The 22,608-nt window shown below is 41.9% G+C and overlaps 1 protein-coding gene across 2 annotated transcripts in view; it reads right to left on the bottom strand.

The window, feature by feature from the left end:
* The window catches only part of grid2 (glutamate receptor, ionotropic, delta 2), a 979,554-nt gene that overhangs the window by 194,467 nt on the left and 762,479 nt on the right, over window positions 1-22,608 (bottom strand). For both annotated transcript variants that reach the window (XM_043674401.1, XM_043674402.1), the window contains 3 exons: window positions 18,428-18,529; window positions 9,902-10,099; window positions 1,344-1,656 (listed from right to left, as the gene is read on the bottom strand). In XM_043674401.1, the coding sequence (XP_043530336.1) occupies window positions 1,344-1,656; window positions 9,902-10,099; window positions 18,428-18,529 (613 nt within the window). The remainder of the gene's footprint in view (window positions 1-1,343; window positions 1,657-9,901; window positions 10,100-18,427; window positions 18,530-22,608) is intronic.

Raw genomic sequence — 22,608 nt, 5'->3', positions numbered from 1 at the left:
CGAAAGGGCAAAGATTTGTAGAGAAATAATCCTGGACATTGAACATTCTGCAGATTCTATTGGAGGCACGTTCAACCTTGGGATACATTTTATTGTGTAACCCGCACTAGAATAATCAGGTAAGAATTGAATCGTGTGTATGCACATCGAGGGGCTTGGAATCTGAAACTAGCACTGTCCTGTCTAAATCTCAGCTTCACACATATCATTTCTGCCTCCAACCTCACAACTGCTTGTCCTGTGTCCTCACTGGAGGGGAGGATCCCAGTGGTAGAGGTCGCAGGTGGAGAATGTGCTATCAGAGGAACCTTGGTGAGTTGTTATGGTGCATCTTATGCAAGGTGCACACACTACTGCTACTGTGTGCTAATGGAAAAGGGAATGAATGCTTAAGTTGACCATTTGACATAAGAATAGATATAGGCCATTCAGCCCATCGAGTCTGCTCCGCCATTCAACAAGATCATGGCTGATCTGATAATCCTCAACTGTCTTTTCCCCAGGGCCCTTGCTTTCCCTTACTGATTAAAAATCTGTCTATCTCAGCCTTGATTATACTTAATGAACCAGCCTCAACAGCCCTCTATGTTAAAAATTTTCACAGATTCACTACCATCTACGAGAAGGCTCTCCTTCTTATCTTTGATTAAATTGTGAGATAAATTCTGAGATAAAACTCTTGGTGTTAGACTCTCTAAAAAGGAGAAAAACAATCTTGCTGCATTTACCCTGGCATGTGCCTTAAAAGTCTTGTAGGTTTCGACAAGGTCACCTATCATTCTTCTGTATTCCAATGAGTATAGGCCCTAACCTACTCCGTCTCTCCTCATATGACAGTCCCTCCATATCTGGTATCAGTCGAGTGAACTTTCTCTGGACTGCCTCCAATGCCAGAATGTCTTTGCTTAGATAAGGAGCCCAAAACTGTTGACAGAATTCCAGTTTTGGTCTGACGATCTCCTTGTATAGTTTTAGCAAAACTTCCCTTCTTTTCTACTCTATTCCCTTTGTAATATAGTTGGTGGATGCAGCGTCAATGAAACAGATGTTCTTTGTCCTGTAAGGCAGGCATGATTTGTGGAGATAAAGAGACAGAATTAATATCTCAGGTGGATGACCATTCCTCAGAAATAGTGTTCACGAGTCCTGATGGAAGGTCGTCAACTTGAAATGTTAACCCTGCTTCTTCCTCCCCAGCTCCTGAGAAACTTGTGGGATAGTTCTGTCACCATTTTGACAAATCAAAAAATTATGTTCAGCTCATCTGGAAGTGGGGCTTGCAGCACAGAGGCTTAGAGCACAACAGGGGGCGTAAATACAGTCACGATGCAACCGTCTCTTACCTTGCTGCACAAAGGAGCCATAGACGAACCACATGGAGTTGTATAAGGTGGTGGAGGTGACCGAGCCCATTTGCAGCCTGGGAGGGTTTAGCCAGTTCAGGAGGTAGACCAGCAAGCCCACCAGGATCACTGTGCCAGTGATGCACGCCCACAAGGAGAAGTCAAATGGAGCCAGGCAGGCGAACATGTCAACAGTCCTCTCTGCCTTCTTCAGCAGGAATCCCACCGAGTAGTCCATGTAACGGGTGGTAAAGTCCACTACACTCTCTCGCTCTGGCGTGATGGTCAAAGCTGAGATTCCCACGTCTGCTCTCTGGAAATTTATTTCAAAAGCAAAAGAAAGTCGATCATGGTTAATGATAAGAGACTTCCCTCTGCCTACTAACTATTGACAGTGAACAACCTGCATTTATGTTGTGCCTTTTGCATTGGGAAAAGTCCACAACTGCCTTATCAAACAAACATTGACATCAGGATGAAGATGAAGACATTAGGATGTGATCAAAAGCTAGCAAATGAAGCAGACATTGAGGTGTAGCATAGGCTACGTCAGTTGAAATTGCTAAGTTTCAGTTAGGGAAGAAAACAAAGGAACAGAAAAAGGCCACTTAACCTCTCAAACCTGACATATTATTTAATGTGATCGTGGCTGATCTGTGACTTTAACTTCATATGTCTATCTCTCCCCTCATATCCCTTAACTGCTAAAGGACATAAGGAGCTATGGAAAGTTAATGAGATAGTAGTTTAAAGCCCCAGCTTAATGTTCTGGGGACGTGGACAGAGCTTTTAAAGCCACGAGGTCTCCTTCCTATTAGAAGGATGTTGTGAAATTTGAAAGGGTTCAGAAAAGACTTACAAGGATGTTGCCAGAGTTGAAGAGTGTGGTGCTGGAAAAGCACAGCAGGTCAGGCAGCATCAGAGGAGCAAGAGAATCGACGTTTTGGGCATAAGCCCTTCATCAGGAATGGAAGGTTTGAGCAATAATGAGAGGCTGAATAGACTGGGGCTGTTTTCCTTGGAGCATTGGAGGCTGAGGGGTGACCTTGTAGAGGTTTATAAAATCATGAGGGGCATGAATAGGGTAAATAGACAAGGTATTTTCCCCGGGGTGGGGGAGTCCAAAACTAGAGGGCATAGGTTTAGGGTGAGAGGGGAAAGGTATAAAAGGGACCTGAGGGGCAACCTTTTCACACAGAGGGTGGTGCATGTATGGAATGAACTGCCAGAGGAAGTGGTGGAGGCTGGTACAATTGCAACATTTAAAAGGCATCAGGATGGGTATATGAATAGGAAGGACTGAGAGGGATAACGTGGTGAAATTTGAATTCAATAGAAAGCTGGAATAAAAAGTTGGCCTAATGGAAATTAATAAACCCATGTCATAAAAACCCAACTAATTTCACTAATGTCTTTTTGAGAAGGAAGTCTGCTATCCTTACCTGGTCTGGCCTGCATATGACACCAGATTCACCGCAGTATGTTTAAGTCCTACCTGCCCTCTGGGCAATAAATGCTGGCGAAGCCAGTGATGCATTCATCCCATGAACAAATTGAAAAGAAGATCAGCCACGATCGATTGAATGCTGGAGCAGGACTAAGGGGTGAATGGTCTCCCTTATTCCTATAAGTGCCATTCAACCACATCTTTTACTGGCAGCATTTGAACTGAGATATCTCAGACGTACGTCAAAGGAATTTATCTTAAATTGATTTTTGCTTCTTTTAGCAACTGACTAAACTGAACAGGTTAAAGTCCAAAGTCCCGATATCTACTAGCTCAATCCCTGACATTCCTCCTGAGATATGAGGCTTGGCGATTGATACATTATCAGATTTGAAATCTGTTTGGTTCATTAAAATTTTATACTCTGGCCCACTCTGCGTAAAATGTAAAAAGCTATCTTGAATCAATCTGACCCATCAAACCTTTGCAAAAATGCCTGCTGCAGAATTTTGTGATAGGAAATCTAAGAAAAATAAATGCATTAAATCAATAATGAGATAGAAAAACTTAATTCATTTCAAAAGGACAAATTTGTTTTTGAAAAAGGAACCATACCATCTAAGAATCTACTGGGAGACTGAAACAGGAATGTCTGCCAATCAGGTTTATTTAGCAAGATTTAACTGTGCAGGGATCAACTCCACAATTTTAAATCTTCTTTTATTTCTGATGGCAGATTTTTTTAAGTACTTTAAGCTGGATAAAATGGAAAGAGTATAAGGGCCTATTTTGTGTATAAAATGGATCATATTACAGTAGAGTAATTGTGACAGTAGTGACAGGTTGATCCCCAGGATGATAGCTTGATCTATCTCCAGCACGTTGGAAATAACTTCAAACCAGCAGCATTAGTGGCCACCTAACATCAGGTATTTCCTGTTGCCTTTGCCCTTACATTTAGGTTAGCTTAACTGGCTACTGTATGGCTCAGAATAACAGAGATTTGATTCCCGTGCAGTATAAGGTAGACCGATGAACTATATCCTTGTTCTGAAATGTGTGAACTTTGCCATCTATGTGATATTTGTATCTGATGCAACAATGGTCATGTTAGCTCCCACAGTATAAAATCTGGACATGAGTAATGTGGTATTGAAAGATTCAACAGATATTTATTACAGTTGCTGATATATACAAATATAACAGTCACAGGCACTTCAGTGTCTGAGTAATATGCAACTTTTGATTATCAAAGAGTGATCTGCATTCACCAACATGCCATGCCTCAGGTGACACCTGATAAGATTGAGTCAGAAAATTTTATACTCTCAGGTCACTCACTATGATACAGTGTTATATGCTCAGCATGTCTCTTAAAGTCACACTGACATACTGATTGTGAGGCCTAACATTACATAAGTGAAAGGTACACCACCATTGACAAAATAACGACAAAGACAAGAGTTCATGAAGCATCAACAATGAGCCAAGAACCTGCCTTCAGGTAGAGTACAAATGAATGAGTGCCTCCATTGGATGTAATAAACCAAGTAACAATTGGGAAAATTTATACTTGTCCTCAGCTCTCCTCGCAACGTTTTCAATTCATTACCGAAAACACACTTAATTTGTCGTATTATGGAAAACTGGTGTTTATGAACAAATTTTAGGTCTGAACAGGTGAAAATCAACCACATCTACTTAGGACAGTTCAATAGTTCTCTTTCCATAAAGGGCCCCACTTGTCATCCACTCTAATAAAAAATAATTTAAACTCAAAACATTAGCTTGCTCTCTCTCCATGGATGCTGCCTGACATAGAACATAGAACGATACAGCACAGAACAGGCCCTTCGGCCCACGATGTTGTGCCGAACATTTGTCCTAGCTTAAGCACCCATCCATGTACCTATCCAATTGCCGCTTAAAGGTCACCAAAGATTCTGACTCTACCACTCCCACAGGCAGCGCATTCCATGCCCCCACCACTCTCTGGGTAAAGAACCCACTCCTGACATCTCCCCTATACCTTCCGCCCTTCACCTTAAATTTATGTCCCCTTGTAACACTCTGTGCACCCGGGGAAAAAGTTTCTGACTGTCTACTCTATCTATTCCTCTGATCATCTTATAAACCACTATCAAGTCACCCCTCATCCTTCTCCGTTCCAACGAGAAAAGGCCTAGCACTCTCAACCTATCCTCGTACGACCTATTCTCAATTCCAGGCAACATCCTGGTAAATCTTCTCTGCAAAGCAGAGAAATGACATCCAGTGAGAGTGAGTAGACTGTTGTTGGGATGAGGTGAAGGAGCCTCTTGGCAAAACCACATCGTCTCCAACCTCATCCGTGTTGGCAGATGTCGTTGGTGATGGTGGGGAGGGCTAATGGAGGGGGGGGTGAAGAGGAGGAACTCAAGCGGCTGCTGCCTGCACCTGTCTTCAAAGGGACCACTTTCAAGAAGAGGTGGTGAGCTTTGCACCCAAGAGAGCATCACGAGGAGAGATCAGGGGCTTGTCCACACTTCCACCCACTTCCCCCTTGGCTCAAAGCTGAAGGCACTTGCTGAGATGCAAGTCCCTCAGTGCTGCCAGACTTCAAAATTCCTTTGGAGCTGCTTCTTGGGAGCTTTTTCTGACAGTCAAGTTCCCACCTCAAATCATGCTCTCGTCTGTGCTCAGCAGAAACCAGTTTCCAAGACGGGACCAGTTATCCGCATCAAGTGCAAACACTTACCTGTTCTACCTCAGGAAGGTTGACTTCAACTGTGCCACGTAGTGTTGTGCTGGAAAAGCACAGCCAGTCAGGCAGCAGCCGAGGAGCAGGAGAGTCGATGTTTTGAGCATAAGCTCTTCACCGTGAATGTGATGAAAGGCTTATGCTTGAAACGTCGACTCTCCTGCTCCTCGGATGCTGCCTGACCACAGTACCACACCTTTCCAGCACCACACTTTTTGACTCTGATCTCCAGCATCTGCAGTCCTCAATTTTTCCTTCAACTTGTGCCACCCCTACAACTGCCCAGCTAAGATCAACATAGATGTTGTCTGGAATCTCAGTTCTGTATGATTTCAAGTCCAGTTGCACACATTGGAGTCTCCTCTGGGACAGAAAAGACCTGTTCAAAGAGGATAGGTCTTACCCGAGCTGGAAAGGGATCCCTCTCATTCATAAATACTGAAGAAAAATACTCATTCAAGACCTCTCCTATCTCTTCCGATTCAATACACAGTCTCCCACTACTGTCCTTGATTGGACCTACCCTCGTTCTCGTCATTCTCATGTTTCTCCTGCTGTGATTTCCAGCATTTTTTGTTTTGAATACAGATTCCAGCATCTGCAGTAATTTGCTCCCACATTGTTGAAGCAGTTTTGTTTCACATTAGTGTCACAGCATTTTTTGACATTTTTCAAACAAATTTCATATTTAAAGAAAGCCCAATGTGAAATTTGGAATCTCATTGTCCTAGATTATTAGCACAGCTTTCTGGATTATGCATCCAGCATTAATTCACACTGCTAAACGTTCTTCAACAACACAGCAGTTGTGTTGCAATATGTTTCTTCAATCTAAATGTCCATTCAGTTCACTGAAACACTTATAAACTCTGTTGGAGTTTGCATCGCATTAATTTTCTAATCTTGCTGGCAACAAACATGTTCCTTTTATTGAGGAATAGAATATTACAGTGGGGTTTCAGTGATGGTATTGTCATTGAATGTCAAGGGTGATACATTGATTTTCTTTTTTTTGGAGATGGTCATTGCCTGGCACTTGTGTGGTGCGCTTCTTACTGGCACTTATCAACTCAAGCCTGAATACCCTCCAGGTCTTACTTAATTTGGACATGGACTGTTACATTTTAAGAAATTAATTGATGAAGCAGTTGAACATGGTTGGGCCATGTTGGACACTAACCTGAGGAACTCCTGAATAGACTTGGCAGAATCCAAGTTAAGTGTTGGGAAGCAGATTATTGCTAAGCCACTTGATAGAACTGCCAATGGACATTTTAGAAGAGTAGAAGGTAGACAGTGACAAAACTAATCATGTGTTGGCCTTGAAGTCTCTTTAATCTTTTATCAAAAAGTGTTTGCTGTTTTGCTTGATATTTGCAGCCTTATGGTTATGACATATTGCTGTGGCCATTACATCCTGAGTTCGTATTTACATTTAGGCCCTTTTGTCTCAGGGACATGAACACTGCCACTGCATATCAAAGACCTCTTTTGAGACACTGTATTGTGTTAGCAGACAGCCAACAATAACATACATCATTCAGCTGAAGCTGGTTAGAATGGGAGAGGGAGTTCAGCCAGGATCTGAATGGGCCCTAACAGCTCACAAACTGCTTAATGAATTGGATATGGGGACATCTAAGTTTGCAGGTGATACAAACAAGGACAGAATGGGTAAGAAGTAGATCCTTTGACCCACTGTCCCTCCCTTCTTGTACCTCTCAGGGCCATTCAGTAATCAACTCGCCATAAGATCGTAAGATGAAGAAGCAGAAGTAGGCCATTCAGCCCATCAGATCTGCTCTGATAGTTCATAAGGTCATGACGGATCTCATAACCCTCACCTCCACTTTCCTGCCTTTTCTTGATCATCCTTGATTACCTTACTGGCTAAAAACCTAACTGTCTCAGCCTTGAGCATTGTGAACAACCCAGCCTTGACAACTCTGTGTAGTAAATAATTCCACATGATGACCTTTGAGAGAAAAAAGTTCTCCTCATCTCTGTCCTAAATGGGTGACCTGAGTTGAGAGTGGGGTGCTGGAAAAGCACAGCAAGTCAGGCAGCATCCGAGGGACAGGAGAATCAATGTTCCAGGCAGAAGCCCTTCATTCACCCTTCCTGATGAAGGGCTTATACCTGAAACGTCGACTCTCCTGCTCCTCGGATGCTGCCTGACGGCTGTACTTTTCCAGCACCACACTCTCAACTCTGGTCTCCAGCATCTGCAGTCCTCACTTTCTCCCAAGTGGGTGACCCCCTATTTTGTGATGATAGCCTCTGATCCTAGATTCTTTTAAAAGGCATTCTTGTTTAACCATGGTAAAAAACTGGAAATAATACACCATATCTTTCACCAGAGCAGGTGAGACTGAGAAACCCTGGGTGTTTGAATAGGTCTGTGGGTCGGCACAGAGGGGGCTGACAGAGAGCAGAGATTGGCAAAACCTGAGAACCGGGGTCCCTGAACAGCACAATGAATTGATATCTTCAAGACCCTTCTATCTGATCCTTTCCGAGCTGCTTCCAGGCATGATGTATTCTCATATGGAATCTATAACCATTGAGCATGGCCAGTCCCTGAATTGCAGCACTCAATCTCAGAATCATGTTCGCAATGTGTAGCAGATAGGGATTGAGAGACTTTGGTTTGATTAATGAGGAAGACGCATGAATTGGAGTGATAGATAGAGTGCCTCGTGTGCAATATTCTGAAACAACTTGGAATTTTCTCAATGCATATTTCATCAGCTTCCAAGGTGCCCCAAGAAACAAAAAGTGTTTTTTTTCTCTTTTGAAGTGCTATGAATAATTAAAATACCTAAGTGGCAGTAACAAAAGATGTGAGTGACAATTTGTTGTGCTCCTTCAAACAGGCTTTTGTGGTAAGACCAAACAATGCTTGATGTTTTTAAAGGAAACAACTTGCTTTGATCCTCACCTATTGTGCTGTCAGCTATTGTGAGGATCAAGAGTGTTCAGGCTAGAAAGGGCTTCTGGTGAATAAAGGATATATTTTGTAAAATGGGGAGCTTTACCTGACCAGAAAGCAGGTACAGTATAGGAATGAAAGTTAGCGTATCAGATTCAGAGCTTTCCTTCCACTTTGGTGATTGAAATGGTTAACTGGACAATGAAAATAGCTGTGAATAACGTTGACTGACTTACACACATTTATCACATGCATGTATGCTTACTGTTTGATCCTCTACCCAGTGGGATTTCTGGCTGGGATCCTCTACCCTGTGGGATTCCTGGCTGGCATCCTCTACCCTTTGGGATTCCTGGCTCGGATTCTCTACCCTGTGGGATTCCTGGCTGGGATCCTCTACCCTGTGGGATTCCTGGCTGGGATCCTCTACCTTGTGGGATTCCTGGCTGGGATCCTCTACCCTGTGGGATTCCTTGCTGGGATCCTCTACCCTGTGGAATTCCTGGCTGGGATCCACTACCTTGTGGGATTCCTGGCTGGGATCCTCTACCCTGTGGGATTCCTGGCTGGGATCCTCTTCCCTGTGGGATTCCTGGCAGGGATCCTCTATCCTATGGGATTCCTGGCTGGGATCCTCTACCCTATGGGATTCCTGGCTGGGATCACAGAGTTCCCCTCCAAAGCCCAAATACCTTACTGGCTCCTGTGGTAGAGTGGCAGTGTCCCTATCTATAGACCAGAAGATTGGTATTCAAATCCCCCCTGCCACAGAGGTTTGGTTGATCAGATTGATTAAATAAATATGGAGACATGCCTGTGGTGCAGTGGTAGAGTAACTACTTGAAGTTAGAAGTGTGCACTAATATCTCTAAACAGGGTGACTAGAAGATATCTAGATTAAATATAGACTGTGCCCAATGTGTGGGCACTGGAGTACATAATCACTTCACAAATTCAAATTTGATTATGATTTCATAAACTTTGTTTGAGATTTTGTCTTTTCTTGCTGTGGTCCGCTAATGAGGTTGTTAATTTGGGTTAATTCAATAATTAAGTTTAATTGATGATTTTGAAAATAGGATAAAGAGAGACTGCTGGGACAACGGATTGTTTTCTGTAGAAATATGTTGTGCTGCATTCTGTGACTAAACCTATTACAAAGAAAAGTATAAGTGTTCTGTTGCATGTTACACCAACCTGCTTGGGATTGGATATAACGATAAACTGATCTCAGATTAACGTCTTTTTCCTTAATTTACAAACTGTAAAACACAGAAAGAGAAGTGTCATTCACAGGCTTCATGTCCAACTGAAATTCTGAAATATCAGTGGCCTAATTTGATGGTGCTCATCAGATGGAAGGTTTGTTTCTCTATGGTTAGGATTTGTAAGAATAAAAATCATGAATAAAGATGTAGAAAACATTGTCAAAGACACACCTTGAAAGCAAGTTCTCCAATTAGTCCATTCCAGTTTCCGTCAGGCTGTTGGCTCCCAAATTTGTGGTCAGGAGCCACATAGATTTCATATTTAAAGCCCAGGTAACTTGACAAGGCATCCAGGACATCAATAGAGAATCCATAGTATTTCTTTGTTCTTCCGAGTACGTTTTCTGATACCATGACAAAAGGTTCCTCCTGGGAGAAAAGAGACGTGACAGGGTTAAGAATGCATGAGGATGACTCGAAGTAAATCAGACTCATGAAGGCTATTCCAAAAGATTACTTTTTGCTGTGGAGAATTAGAGTTTTCAGTTTTTTGTTAATTCATTCACTGGATGTGGGCCTCACTGGCCAGGCCAGCATTTATTATCCATCCCTAATTGTCCTTGGGTTCTAAAGAGTCAACCACATTGCTGTGGGTATGGAGTCACGTGTAAGCCAGGCCAGGTAAGGATGACAATTTCCTTTCCAAAAGAACATGAGTGAACCAGATACATTTTTCTTAACAATTGGCAATGGATTCATGGCCATCTTTAGACTTCCAATTCAAGATGTTTATTGAATTCAAATTACACCATCTGCCTTTTCAGGATTCAAACCTGGGTCCCCAGAATATTACCAGTGTCTCTGGAATAATACTGTCGCAATACTACCACTAGGTTATCACCTCTCTAAGTTCTAACAATGTAATGTGTTTGCTGTGATTATCATTGATGTTGGGAGTGTTTGATCACACTCAACCTCATGAAGCACATTTAGTCAAATAGGTGACACAGTGACTCCCGTGGGGGAGGCTTTATTCAAAAGGAACATGGGTTAGAGATAGTGCTACCACACTGTGGCTCTGAATTAACAAACCTTCTTGTATCATTGTCCATCAGGACCATACAATCAACAAACTTGTCCTTTCTCTTTGATCAACCGTGGAATCAACTGCATGATCACATTGAATAAACGAGTCAAGTACAGTCACCAGAGTTCCAGAGAACTGCTGTCGTTAAAGGGAGATGACTGGCACTGGTAGTTTAACCTGAGGGTTACCATGCGAGGGGCAAAGGTGAGAAGGTAGAACCTTCATGGTAACCTCAGCGAGCACAGGAATTCAATCTGTGCTGTTGATGTTGTCTGCATCACAAATCAGCTGTTCAGCCACCTGAACTAACTGACAGCCCTTTAATAAACTGGTAGCTATGCAATCACAATCAATTTACCGTGACTCTTCAGTACCATATCAGAGCCCATTGCTATTGGTTCTAAAAAAAAAATCAAGAACTCAAGAATATATTTTCTCATTGAGAAAATTATCCAGATAACATCTTAATAAAATCTGATGTCAACTGTTTTCAACATAAATCCTTGTGCTGGCATTTCTAAAGATGTGGAGGTGCTGGTGTTGGAAAGGGGCGGACAAAGTTAAACATCACACAGCACCAGGTTATAATCCAGCAGGTTTATTTGGAATCAAACAAAAGTGCCACTAACGGATTGAGTTCAATTCCCAGAACAACTAAGATCATCCCGAAGACCCTGCTTTCTCAACCAAGCCCCTCATCTGAGGAGTGGTGACCTTCAAACTAAACGGACCACCCAGGTATCTTTCTCTCTAATGAGAGAGCAGCCCTCTTGCCCTCTGAGACTATGGTGACTTTACCTTGACCTGCTTAACCCAAATAAACCCAGGGCATCAAATGGTGTAAACAGGGAGGGGGGAGTGTGCAGCAGGATCTGGGTGTCCTTGTGCATCAGTCACTGAAGGGAAGTATGCAGGTGCAGCAGGTGGTAGAGAAGGCAAATGGTATGTGGCCTTCACTGTGAGAGGTTTAGAGTACAGGAGCAGGGATGTGTTGTTGCAGTTATACAGGCCCTTGGTAAGGCGACAGCTAGAATATAGTGTGCAGTGTTGTCTCCTTTCCTGAGGAAGGATGATCTTGCTCTCAAGGGAGAGCAGCGAAGGTTTACCAGGCTGATTCCGGGGATGGTGGGAATGACATAGGAGGAGAGATCGACAAGGTTAGGAGTGTTTTCACTGGAGTTCAGTTGACTGAGGGGAAGATCTCAGAGAGACTTATAAAATTCTAACAGGACTAGACAGGGTAGATGCAGGGAAGATGTTCCCGATGGTGGGTGCATCCAGAACCAGGGGTCACAAACTGAGGTTTCGGGATGGGCCATTTAGACGGAGATGAGGAGACATTTCCTCACCCAAAGAGTGGGGAGCCCATGGAATTCCTTACCACAGGAAGTAGTTGATGCCAAAACATTGAATGTATTCAAGAGGCGACTAGATATAGCACTTGGGTGAATGGGATCAAAGGTTATGGAGAGAAAGGAGGATTAGACTATTGAGTTGGATGATCAGCTATGATCGTGATAAATGGCGGAGCAGGTTCGAAGGGCTGAGTGGCCTCCTTCTGCTCCTATCTTCCATGTTTCTATGTCTTTTACATTCTAAGGGTCCACTGTGGTATGAATAAAAAAGAAAAGGTTTAACTGCAACTGTAGCACATTTTTCACAGTCTCAGGCCATCACATGGTCCTGTGTAACCAATTAAGTATTTCTGAAGGATGGCCTCTGTCACAACATAGGAAATGCAGCAACTAGGAGATAGTGAGGACTGCAGATGCTGAAGAAGTTAGAGTTGATAAAGTGTGGTGCTGGAAGAATTACAGCAGGTCAGGCAGGACCTGAGGAGCAGGTGAGTTGATGTATTGGGCTTAACTCTTCGTCAGGACTAATGAGAGGTGGGGTCATAGTAACAGCATGCATCCTGCAGGCTCCCATCAATAGCATTACTGTTGATGTGTTTTACTGATGTTGGTTGAGGGTTACATACTGACCAAGCCACCAGATCTTCAAAAATAGATGCAGGAGTTTTTTTGAAGATCCATCCAACAGGGTAGATGGAGGGTCTTAATTTAACACCTGATCCAAAGGCAGGGACTTGGAGAGTCAAGCACTCCCCCAGTTCAGCACAGCCTTGAATTCTTACTCACATCTATGGGTCCTACTGAAAAGAAATATCTCCAAGATTGGTTTAAGTTCAGTTCACTCTCTCAATCAGGGAGGCAGTAACATTGGGCCCAGTGTTCCAAGGAGAGAAAACAAAATGAAGACAGATCCACATTTGACAGGAAATAATCTTGTGGTAGGAAACTTGTCAAAATTGATTGGTTTTACACATGAGCATTGACCCAGAGCATAAGCAACTCTCATGATGTTCCTTATCTGTAGAGAATGATACCTCTGTTCGGTTTCACTTGAAAGACGCCTGGCCTGCCGAGTGTTTCCAGTGTTATTTTTATCTCTGGTTTCCAACATCTGCAGTATTTCGTGTTTGAACTTATTTTGGTTGCTTCTCTCAGGATATGTACTTCACTGGCAAAGTTGCATTTACAATTCAGCCCATCTCTCTATTTGTCCCTTGAGAAGGAGACAGTGCTCCTTCATTTTTAAAATGCTGCAACTTTGATTGCAGAGGGGTATTGGCTATTACTTGCCATTAAACCCAGGTAATACAGAGTATGAAGTTGCTGCGGAAAGGTATTAATAAAGACCCCTTCCAGCCCGGTTATAATCCCTTCCTTTCTTTTCTGTCAGACAAAAGTTACAAAAGCTTAAGCACACATACCAACAGATTCAAGAACAGCTTCTACCCCGCTGTTATTAGACTGCTGAATGAACCTCAAATTTCAAATCTAATGTTGATATTACTTTTGTACACCTCCTGTACAACTGTAGCCTTTTATGACTCACTCTGTTTGATCACCCTATGATTTGTATGTCTTTGTATGTTATGATCAGCCCGTACTGCATGCAACACAAATTTTTTCACTGTACTTAGGTACATGTGACAATAATAAATCACATCAAATTTAGGATTAACTTTCGCATCTAACTGTTCTGATGCATATTGCCTTGTTTGATTTTTTTATACGGTGAGAGATTTAGAGAGGGCGGTTTCTTTTAAACCATTGTTTTGTCATCAGTGGAAAAATCCTCAATCAGATTGTCAAAGTATGTCAGTGTTGTCCATGTAACATACTGTGAAATTAATGCATGTGTTACAGGGCCAACTTCGCTTAGCTTACAATGTTGGCTGTCTGTGACTCAGGCACCTTTACATGGCAAGGGTGGAGTGCCATCTTTATATTTCCCAAAACCAGTCCACCATTCCAATGCACAAAATCAAGGCTCTGTAGAGACAGGATTCTGCAGGAAGGCTCTCAAAGCAAGATCTTGAACTCCCTGTGAGTCAGAGATTGCTTGGATCTTCAAAATCACATAAATGGTCCTGGAACAACACTCAGCTTCAGCTTACTGGTGTCACTAACATTTGTTACACTGCTATTAACAACTGTGAAACTCTTTGGGGGATTAATAAAGTTACTAAATGCTACAGTTGTCCATCCATCAATTTATGCCAGCAAGTATTTTAGATTACAATTAGCATGCAAATCATTTTAAGATCGCTCAATAGTCTCAATGGACCAATTGCTGAATTTCGAACTGTTGCTGAAGGATCATTGCTTGATAATCGTCAGTCGTGTCCGAATGATTATTAATAGCAACTTTGTAAAAGTCATTCAATTCCACTCCGTTTTCCTTTTATTTGTTTTTTACCCGAGCCACTGCCCTCTGTTTCTTTCTTCATTATGGTTGCTCTTATTCCTCCCCCCGACCTGACGCTTGATGGTATGCTTTGGATCACAGACATCTCCCTTTTCCAGCTGACAGAATGGTCCTCGTGATTGACATAAACTATTTGATGGACAACTTGAGGCTAAAACATTGATGTGGTAAATACAGTTCTTAGGCTAAAGGGATCAAAGGGTATGTGGAGAAAGCTGGAGGACGGAACTGAGTTGGATGATCAGCCATGATCCTATTGAATGACAGAGTAGGTCTGAAGGGCTGAATGGCCTACTCCTGCTCTTATTTTCCCATGTTTTGATGCTTCTGCCTCACCTCAGCCTTCTCTTTACAGGAGAAGAGAGTCCCATGTAGCATGTTAAGTCTTTCAGCCTTCTGAATAGTCACAAGCTCAGAGAGGTCAGACAGATCCTGCAAGACCATCCTGGAGAGTCTGGTACCACTGGTGGGCGGTAGAAGGGTAGATCATGTGTTCCCCCGCCCCCTCAGCACTGCCTTCCCCATCCCCTTGGCACAGAAACCCCTTCAGAAAACACCTTGGCCATCAAATGGAAATGATGACTAATTTATAACACTCACATATCTATGCGAAGGGTTCCTGCGGCTCCCAGGATGAATCAGTCAATGCTACTTGGCAATACAGACTATGAATACGTATTTTGGCAAGCAGAGTCAGTAATTGAAATAAGCAGGATCCCATTACTCATTTTAAAGGAAGAATGCAGCCACAGATAAGACACAATCCCATACCACAGTCCTTCTGCTTGTGTAGCTCTGAGTTCAATGTATTGACAAGATGTTCACCATACACCTGAGTGAGTAATGACTCTGGTGCTCAGGTTAATTGTATGCATTCTCATGAAATAAGCGTATCTGTTCCATGTATACCTCTGTGACAGATGAAACTGATTTTGAACTCTGATAACCTCTGTCCAAAGCAGAGGATTAATCTGATGTCCTTAGCACTGATTTCTGGCCTCATTAAACCCGCAACAATATTGACTACAAATTTAGATTCACGCACTACATCAGTTGCTTTGTGTGTCTTAGCAGTGAGGTTAGCTAATGGCAAGGTATGAACATTTTTCCATTTCAGGTATCAAGTATCATTTAAGCACTCTCAGGCTGACAACAACAGCCAGGTACAGAGAAAAGCTCCTTTTACTCTGATCCAATACTGTCCCAAACAAGGACAAGCACTCTATATTTGAGTAACAACTTGTACTAAATTATTCACCACTATGGAAGCTCCAATCACTTCAAAATAAATGGGACTAACTGGGCCATTCATCTCCCAGTCAAGGATGGATTTAAGCCAGGGTCAGAGAGTTATAAAATGTCAATGTGAACAACTACAACTTTCCCCTCACTCCAGAACAGTGTGCATGTCAGACAAAGAGCATAAGAGCATAAGAACGAGGAACAAAAGTAGGTCATCTGGCCCGTCAAGCTTGCTCCGCCATTCAATAATGGCTGATTTTCCCATGGATTCAGCTCCATTTACCCTTCTGCTCACCACTACCCTTAATTCCTTTACTGTTCAAAAATATATCTTTGCCTTCAAAACATTCAATGATGAGACCTCAACTGTTTCACTGGACAGGAAAATCCATAGATTCACAACCCTTTGGGTGAAGAAGTTCCTCCTCAACTCAGTCCTAAATCTGCTCCCCCTTATTTTGAGGCTATGCCCTCTAGTTCTAGTTTCACCCGCTAGTGGAAAGAAGATGCCTCCTTATATCTTGCCTATTTCCTTCATTATGTTGAATGTTTAGGTAAGATCCCCACACCTCCCCCCACCCCTGCCGTTGTTCTAAATTCCAAGAGTATCATCACAGTTGACTCAATCTATCCTCATAAGCCAACCCTCTCAACACCAAGATCAACAGAACAAACTTTGCTTATTGTTTGTAGATAAGTTAACAAATGTTGAGAAGTTGTTTCTCATTTCATTGCCTTAGTACGAAGAGTTATCGTACTCCTGGACCTTAATGGAGTCATTTTATTGATGACAAACAGGAAGGGCAAAACTACTTACAAAGGCACATGATTTGGAGATGCTGGTGTTGGACTGGGGTGTACAAAGTTAAAAATCACACAACATCAGGTTATAGTCCAACAGGTTTAATTGGAAGCACACTGGCTTTCGGAGCGTCACTCCTTCAATCACCTGATGAAGGAGCGTTGCTCCGAAAGCTAGTGTGCTTCCAATTAAACCTGTTGGACTATAACCTGGTGTTGTGTGATTTTTAACTTTGTACAAAGGCAAAGGAAGTTTCAACTGTACCAGTAGAGCTTTTTTTTAAATGTCAGGTAAATAGCTCCCCTATTCAATATGGTCATGGCTTTTTTTGATTGTGGCCTTAACTCCACTCTCCATTCAGCGCCCCATCACCCTCAACTCCCTTGTACATCAAAAATATGTCCAACTCAGCCTTGAGTATATTCAATGACCCACCAAAGATGAACAATACTCTGAGCGAAGAAATCTTTATTCATGACTTTTATTCTTTCTTTTCCAATTTGTTTTTAAACTAGTTCTTCCCCCTCAAGAGGAAAAGTCCTCTCAGCATTGACCCTGTCAAGATTTCTCAGAGTCCTATATCTTTCAATAAGATCATCTCTCATTCTTCTAAACTCGAATGAGTGCAGGCCCAATATTTCCTTGTAACACAAACTCCTTCGTCCCAGGGGTCATTCTGGTGAGCCATTTTTGATGGGGAGTCAACCTCTTTGTTTGTCCATAATCCAATATGATCATAATTATTAAACAAGAGAGTTCAGATTAATGAGAAAGTGTTATTGTTAAGTCCGTATGAACTTCCTTCAATTTGTTCCCTGCAGCAGTGTTGAAGGGATCAATCGTCCAGGTCAATTATACACACTTACGCAATTGCATTGGTAACTTCACAAGTTTCGAAACAAATCAGTAAAGATGATTTATCATGGTGAAATCTGGATTCAGTTTTACAGCAGCTCATAATTGGCTTCTTGACAACCAGAGCCATTAATTAAAGTCTTATCCAATAGATCAAAGGGATTTCCCACTCTCCTTCAATCCTGGTTTGTGTTAGCCAGCAGATAGCCAACACCATCTTATTAATGTCAATGGTCCAATAATCCGTTGCTTGTCAGGAATTGATTATTTCCTTGGTTAACCACAGGCCATGGAGTACTTGAAGGTGACCTCTCTTAAAGGCAAGGTACAAAGGCAACAGACCCCAAGTTGCCTTCTGGGTCTTATCTGCCGCATTCTCCCCAGGCATTCAAGAAATATTCTTCACTAATACCTAGCCAAAAAGCATTAAACTGCAAGTAAAATTTAAAACAAAACATGGATATTCTGCTCCTAATTATTAAAGTGAAAGGAAATATATTTCGTAATGTTTCCATCCTTCTTATTGAGTCGCAGAATGAACAAAGCCCCATTTACAATTATCAAAAGAATAGATTCTGAATGATTAAACACATGGCTTTATAAAAACTTTCAATTTAGTTCATTAGAGGCAGAGAAACCCCAGATTTGGATTGACTCAGCTTTGATCACAAAGCAATCGACTCATCCCTTAACCAGCTGATAAACATTCACCGCAATGAAACAACATTTTTAGGAAGAAAATTAGGCAAAGGGAAGAAATAATATATGTTATAAAATTCATACATGGGATCTCAATGCTGGCTGGACCAGCATTATTGACCATCCTCAATTGCCCTTGACAATGTGGGGGGTGGGGGGGGGGTGGGGAAGCTGTCTTCTTGAACTGCTGCAGTCCATGTGCTGTAGGTAGACCCACAATGCCCTTAGGGAGGGAGTTCCAGGGTTTTGACCCAGTGACACTGAAGGAACGGCGATATGAATTAAATGCTCTTACCGGCAGGGTTACAACCCGTAGCATCACACCACGCATGTTGTTTTCCAGTTTCTTGTCTGTTAGAGATCCATTCAACCCAGAGTCTGGGTTCCATGTAGCAAGCTAAGGACAAAAAGCTAGGTCAGTATGGGATTGTTTAAAGAAGAACCATGCACCAGCAATACATATTTCATCTCCCTGTATCACCTTTATGAAAGCTCAAAATATAAACATCCATGATCTTATAAGGGCCGCAGTTCCTTTGCATGGTGAGGATCCATTACTTCCATTTGAATTACTGGATATAGAAAACTCCATTTAGTTTACCTTCAACTATTCTGTTTGTCACTTGATGCAACCATGATGAAATTGTTGACTATTCATAGCGGTCAATCCCTAGCAATGGGTCTACAACAGACTGAGACATAAGAGGAGGAATATCTCTGTTGGGGAGAGTTATGGGCACCAGAGCTCCAAAGTTACATATTCCTCCTGAAGAGCTACGCACACGTCTCAAATGATTGATGTAGTGCATTCCGAAATGTTCTTGCTTGAAAGAAATCTATGTATTTTGCTGATTTAATCAATGCTGCCCCTGGAGAGCTTGTTCCGTAAATTGACCAATTGCTCACTTCCCACAGATTTGGTTTGTCCTTTGGCTTTACTGCGCTGGACAAGGTTAAATGGCTCATCGTGGTTTATGTTACTGATTGCATTTACAACCCAAAACAAACAGAAACCATATCACGTCTCAATTTTCTCTTTTACAAAACAGGTCCAGTTTACATTATTGCTTCACATAAGCCAATTCCTTCATCCACTCAATCATTCTGATTGCTCTGTCCCGTCTCTGTGACTGGTTGAATGCCACAGAAAAGTGTCAAGAAATATTGCTGCACTCAGATATTGGCAGGAGACAGGCCAGTTCATTTATTAAGTTCGCCCTTTATAATGCGCATGCCACTACTTACTGTGCCTGGATTGTTTTAATGGCTTATTCCTCTCTCAGTTGTGACATTCGTATAAACTAAGATTGACTGTTTCCAGTTAATGGCATGAGTTTCCATTGATTTCACCTGATGCGGTGTTAATAGTATGAAACAAAAACAGAAATTGCTGGAGAAACACAGCAGGTCTAGCAGCAGCTGTGAAGGGGGAAACCTTCTGAAGAAGAATGACTGGACTCACAACATTCACTCTATTTCTGTCTTCAGCCAGATCTGCTGAGTTTCTCCAGCAATTTCTGAATATATTTGCTCCAGTGCAACTTTTCTTGGCATGAGCTGCACTGGCCCAATTTTGATGTGTCGAACACTTGCTGTCAGATTTACATGCAAGAAGCACCTCAAAAATGCAAGTTGCTGATGTAGGGTTGTTTGGGGGAACCACCAGTCCCTAAGATGTCAATATAGCACCCTGAATTTAAGCCTGTAGAGTCTTATGCATTTGGAACTGGATTCAGACACCATATACATACAATTGGGTTGAGTACACCATATAGAACAAGACTCAATCAGTCCATGCCCACACTTATGGTCACACAGATCTCCTCCCATCTTCTCTCATTTAACTCTTATCAGTTTCGCCCTCTATTCTCTGTCTCCCTTAGATGTTCTTCTGGCTTCCTCTGAAATAAGTCTGTTGTTCACCTCAAACACTCTCATGTAGCAAATCCTCATTTGCAAAACTCTTAGGCACAAGTGGAAACATTCTCTTGACAGCACAGCAAACCTTGTACCAGCGCAGAGCAGATTGATTCCCGGGATGAGTTATCTTACGAAGAAACATTGGGCAGACTGCACCAGCATCCATTTAAAAGAATATGAGGTGATCTTATTGAAACATATAAGATCCTTCTGGGACTTGACAATGTGGATGCTGAGAGGATGCTTTCCTTTGTGAGAGACATAGAACTAAGGGACATAATTGAGAAATTGAGGGGTCTCTAAATTACAATGGAGATAAGAACAAATATTTTCTCTCAGAGGGTCATCAGTCTGTGGTATACTCTTCCCCACATAACAGGGAAGACTGGGTCACTGAATACTTTTCAAGGCAGAGTTAAATAGATTCTTGACTTAACAAGAAACTCAAAAGTTACTGGTGCAGTCAGCAGAAATGTGGCACGGAGGCCATAATCAGATCAACCATATTCTCATCAAGTGGTGGGCAGGGCAGAATGGCTTGCTCCTGCTCCTAATTTGTATGTTTGTCAATCTGAAGTATCTGGGCTATACCGACCCCAGTTTGTGGCTGCAATAGTGCTGTGCATTAACCTGTTGCTCACTTGTCCCTGACTGATTATTTTGAGGGAGCTATACTGAGGAACACTCAGTATATGGAACATATTGTTATTTTCTTCAATGTTGAGCTCACACCTGGACATAACAGATGGAGACTTTAACCATGGGAGGTTACTGTGGAAGGTAGCTTTACAGGTTTGATTACGGATTGCATAATCACCAATCTTTATGAAATGAGCTGCCAAATGAACTATCAGGTTTATATATTAAGCTGTAAACTCTCTCATATGCACTGCTGAACTTGTACAAATGTTTCTTAATTTTAAACAACTTTTCCGAATATCATAATTCTGAGAGCCTCAGGGGAACTTTAAAACAGCTTGCAATATTTATAATGTTATTAAATTTAAAAGTGAATATGGATTCATATCAAAGCAGAACTGCTGCTAAAGGTGTTGGAGGTTTAAAATTCATTTGGAGTTGATAACTTTTGGTTAGATTGCTTCTCATCATTGAAGGCCCGTGTGTAACAAATGTCTCAATAATGGATGTTTTAATTTTATCTTAATAGCAGCTGCAATTACACACATGCAAACAAAAACAATTCTTCCAACAAACATTTGCTGGTATCAGCTATGGCTCAGTTGGCAACTTGCTTCCATTAAAGGTAATGGGTTCAAGCCCCAGCACGGATACTGTGAAATCCAGATTGGTGCTCCTGTTGTAGAAGTGGGATAAAGTGTGTCTTGGCAGCATGATATGGCTATAACATTGCTGAAGAATTAAGGAATAGTATTTTTGAGAATGTTTACTTTTGTTGGCAATAGCTGAGTGGGGGTTGGTTTGCGTGCTTTGGTGCTGATGTCCACACTGTTCTACGCATGCATGCCATCGGTGCTGGTCTTCATGGCGTTCTGCACATGCACTGATGTCAGCTGCTGACAGAGCAGCTTTCTGCCAGAGGTACTGTACAGAGAGCGGCTTTCTTACATTTTTTAAATGTACTGTGTTAAATTTACTTTTGTTTTATAAATAAATATGATTTCAAAATTCATTTAGGCTGTGCTATATTTGCTTTGCATGCATGCCATCGGTGCTGGTCTTCATGGCATTCTACACATGCACTGATGTCAGCTGCTGACAGAGCAGCTTTCTGCCAGAGGTACTGTACAGAGAGCAGCTTTCTTACATTTTTTAAATGTACTGTGTTAAATTTACTTTTGTTTTATAAATAAATATGATTTCAAAATTCATTTAGGCTGTGCTATATTTGCTTTAGGTTTTTGGGTGATTTTGAGGGATCAAGAGTGATATTTTTTTCTGGACTTCCCCGAGCCCCACTTTTCCCATAGGCCCCATAACGTCTATTCAGCAATTTTCTATGAAGTGAGGTTTCGCTGGAAAGCAGCTACGGTGTTATAGGAGAACTACCTGTACTGAGAGAACTTAGGATGAGTCTACTCTCTTAGATTGATTTATAAATGTCCCAAAACCTTACTCTAAGAAGAGGAGGGAGTTGTCCCAAGTTTCTTGGCTATTATTTATTTCCCATTGAACATTACTTTCACTGGCTTATCTGGTCATTTATCTCAAATTGTTGCTTGTAGGAACTTGTTGCGTGCAAATTGGCTGCCGTATTTCCTACGTTATAACAGGGTCTGAACTTCTAAAGACCTTTATAGGTTGTCAAAGGTTTCGGGATATCGTCATTTTGTGAAAGGTGCTACAAAATTTACTTACCCATAATCCAACACGGTTTGGAGATGCAACCCAAACTCCTTCTATTTTGAAGAGATTGGTGGCATATGACACAGTACATGATCAAACAAGCCTTCAGTCAATTTAATTCTGGGATTCTTCTGCAGTGCTTAGACACCCATCACATTCTCATTAATAGCATTTGTTGGAGACATTGGTCAGTCAGGGAACCACTGGGATGTAGATAGCATAGGCAAAGTT

The sequence above is a fragment of the Chiloscyllium plagiosum genome, chromosome 32 (genome assembly GCF_004010195.1).
Source record: "Chiloscyllium plagiosum isolate BGI_BamShark_2017 chromosome 32, ASM401019v2, whole genome shotgun sequence".
NCBI classification, from domain to species: domain Eukaryota; kingdom Metazoa; phylum Chordata; class Chondrichthyes; order Orectolobiformes; family Hemiscylliidae; genus Chiloscyllium; species Chiloscyllium plagiosum.
This window is presented reverse-complemented; position numbering and strand designations above follow the sequence as displayed.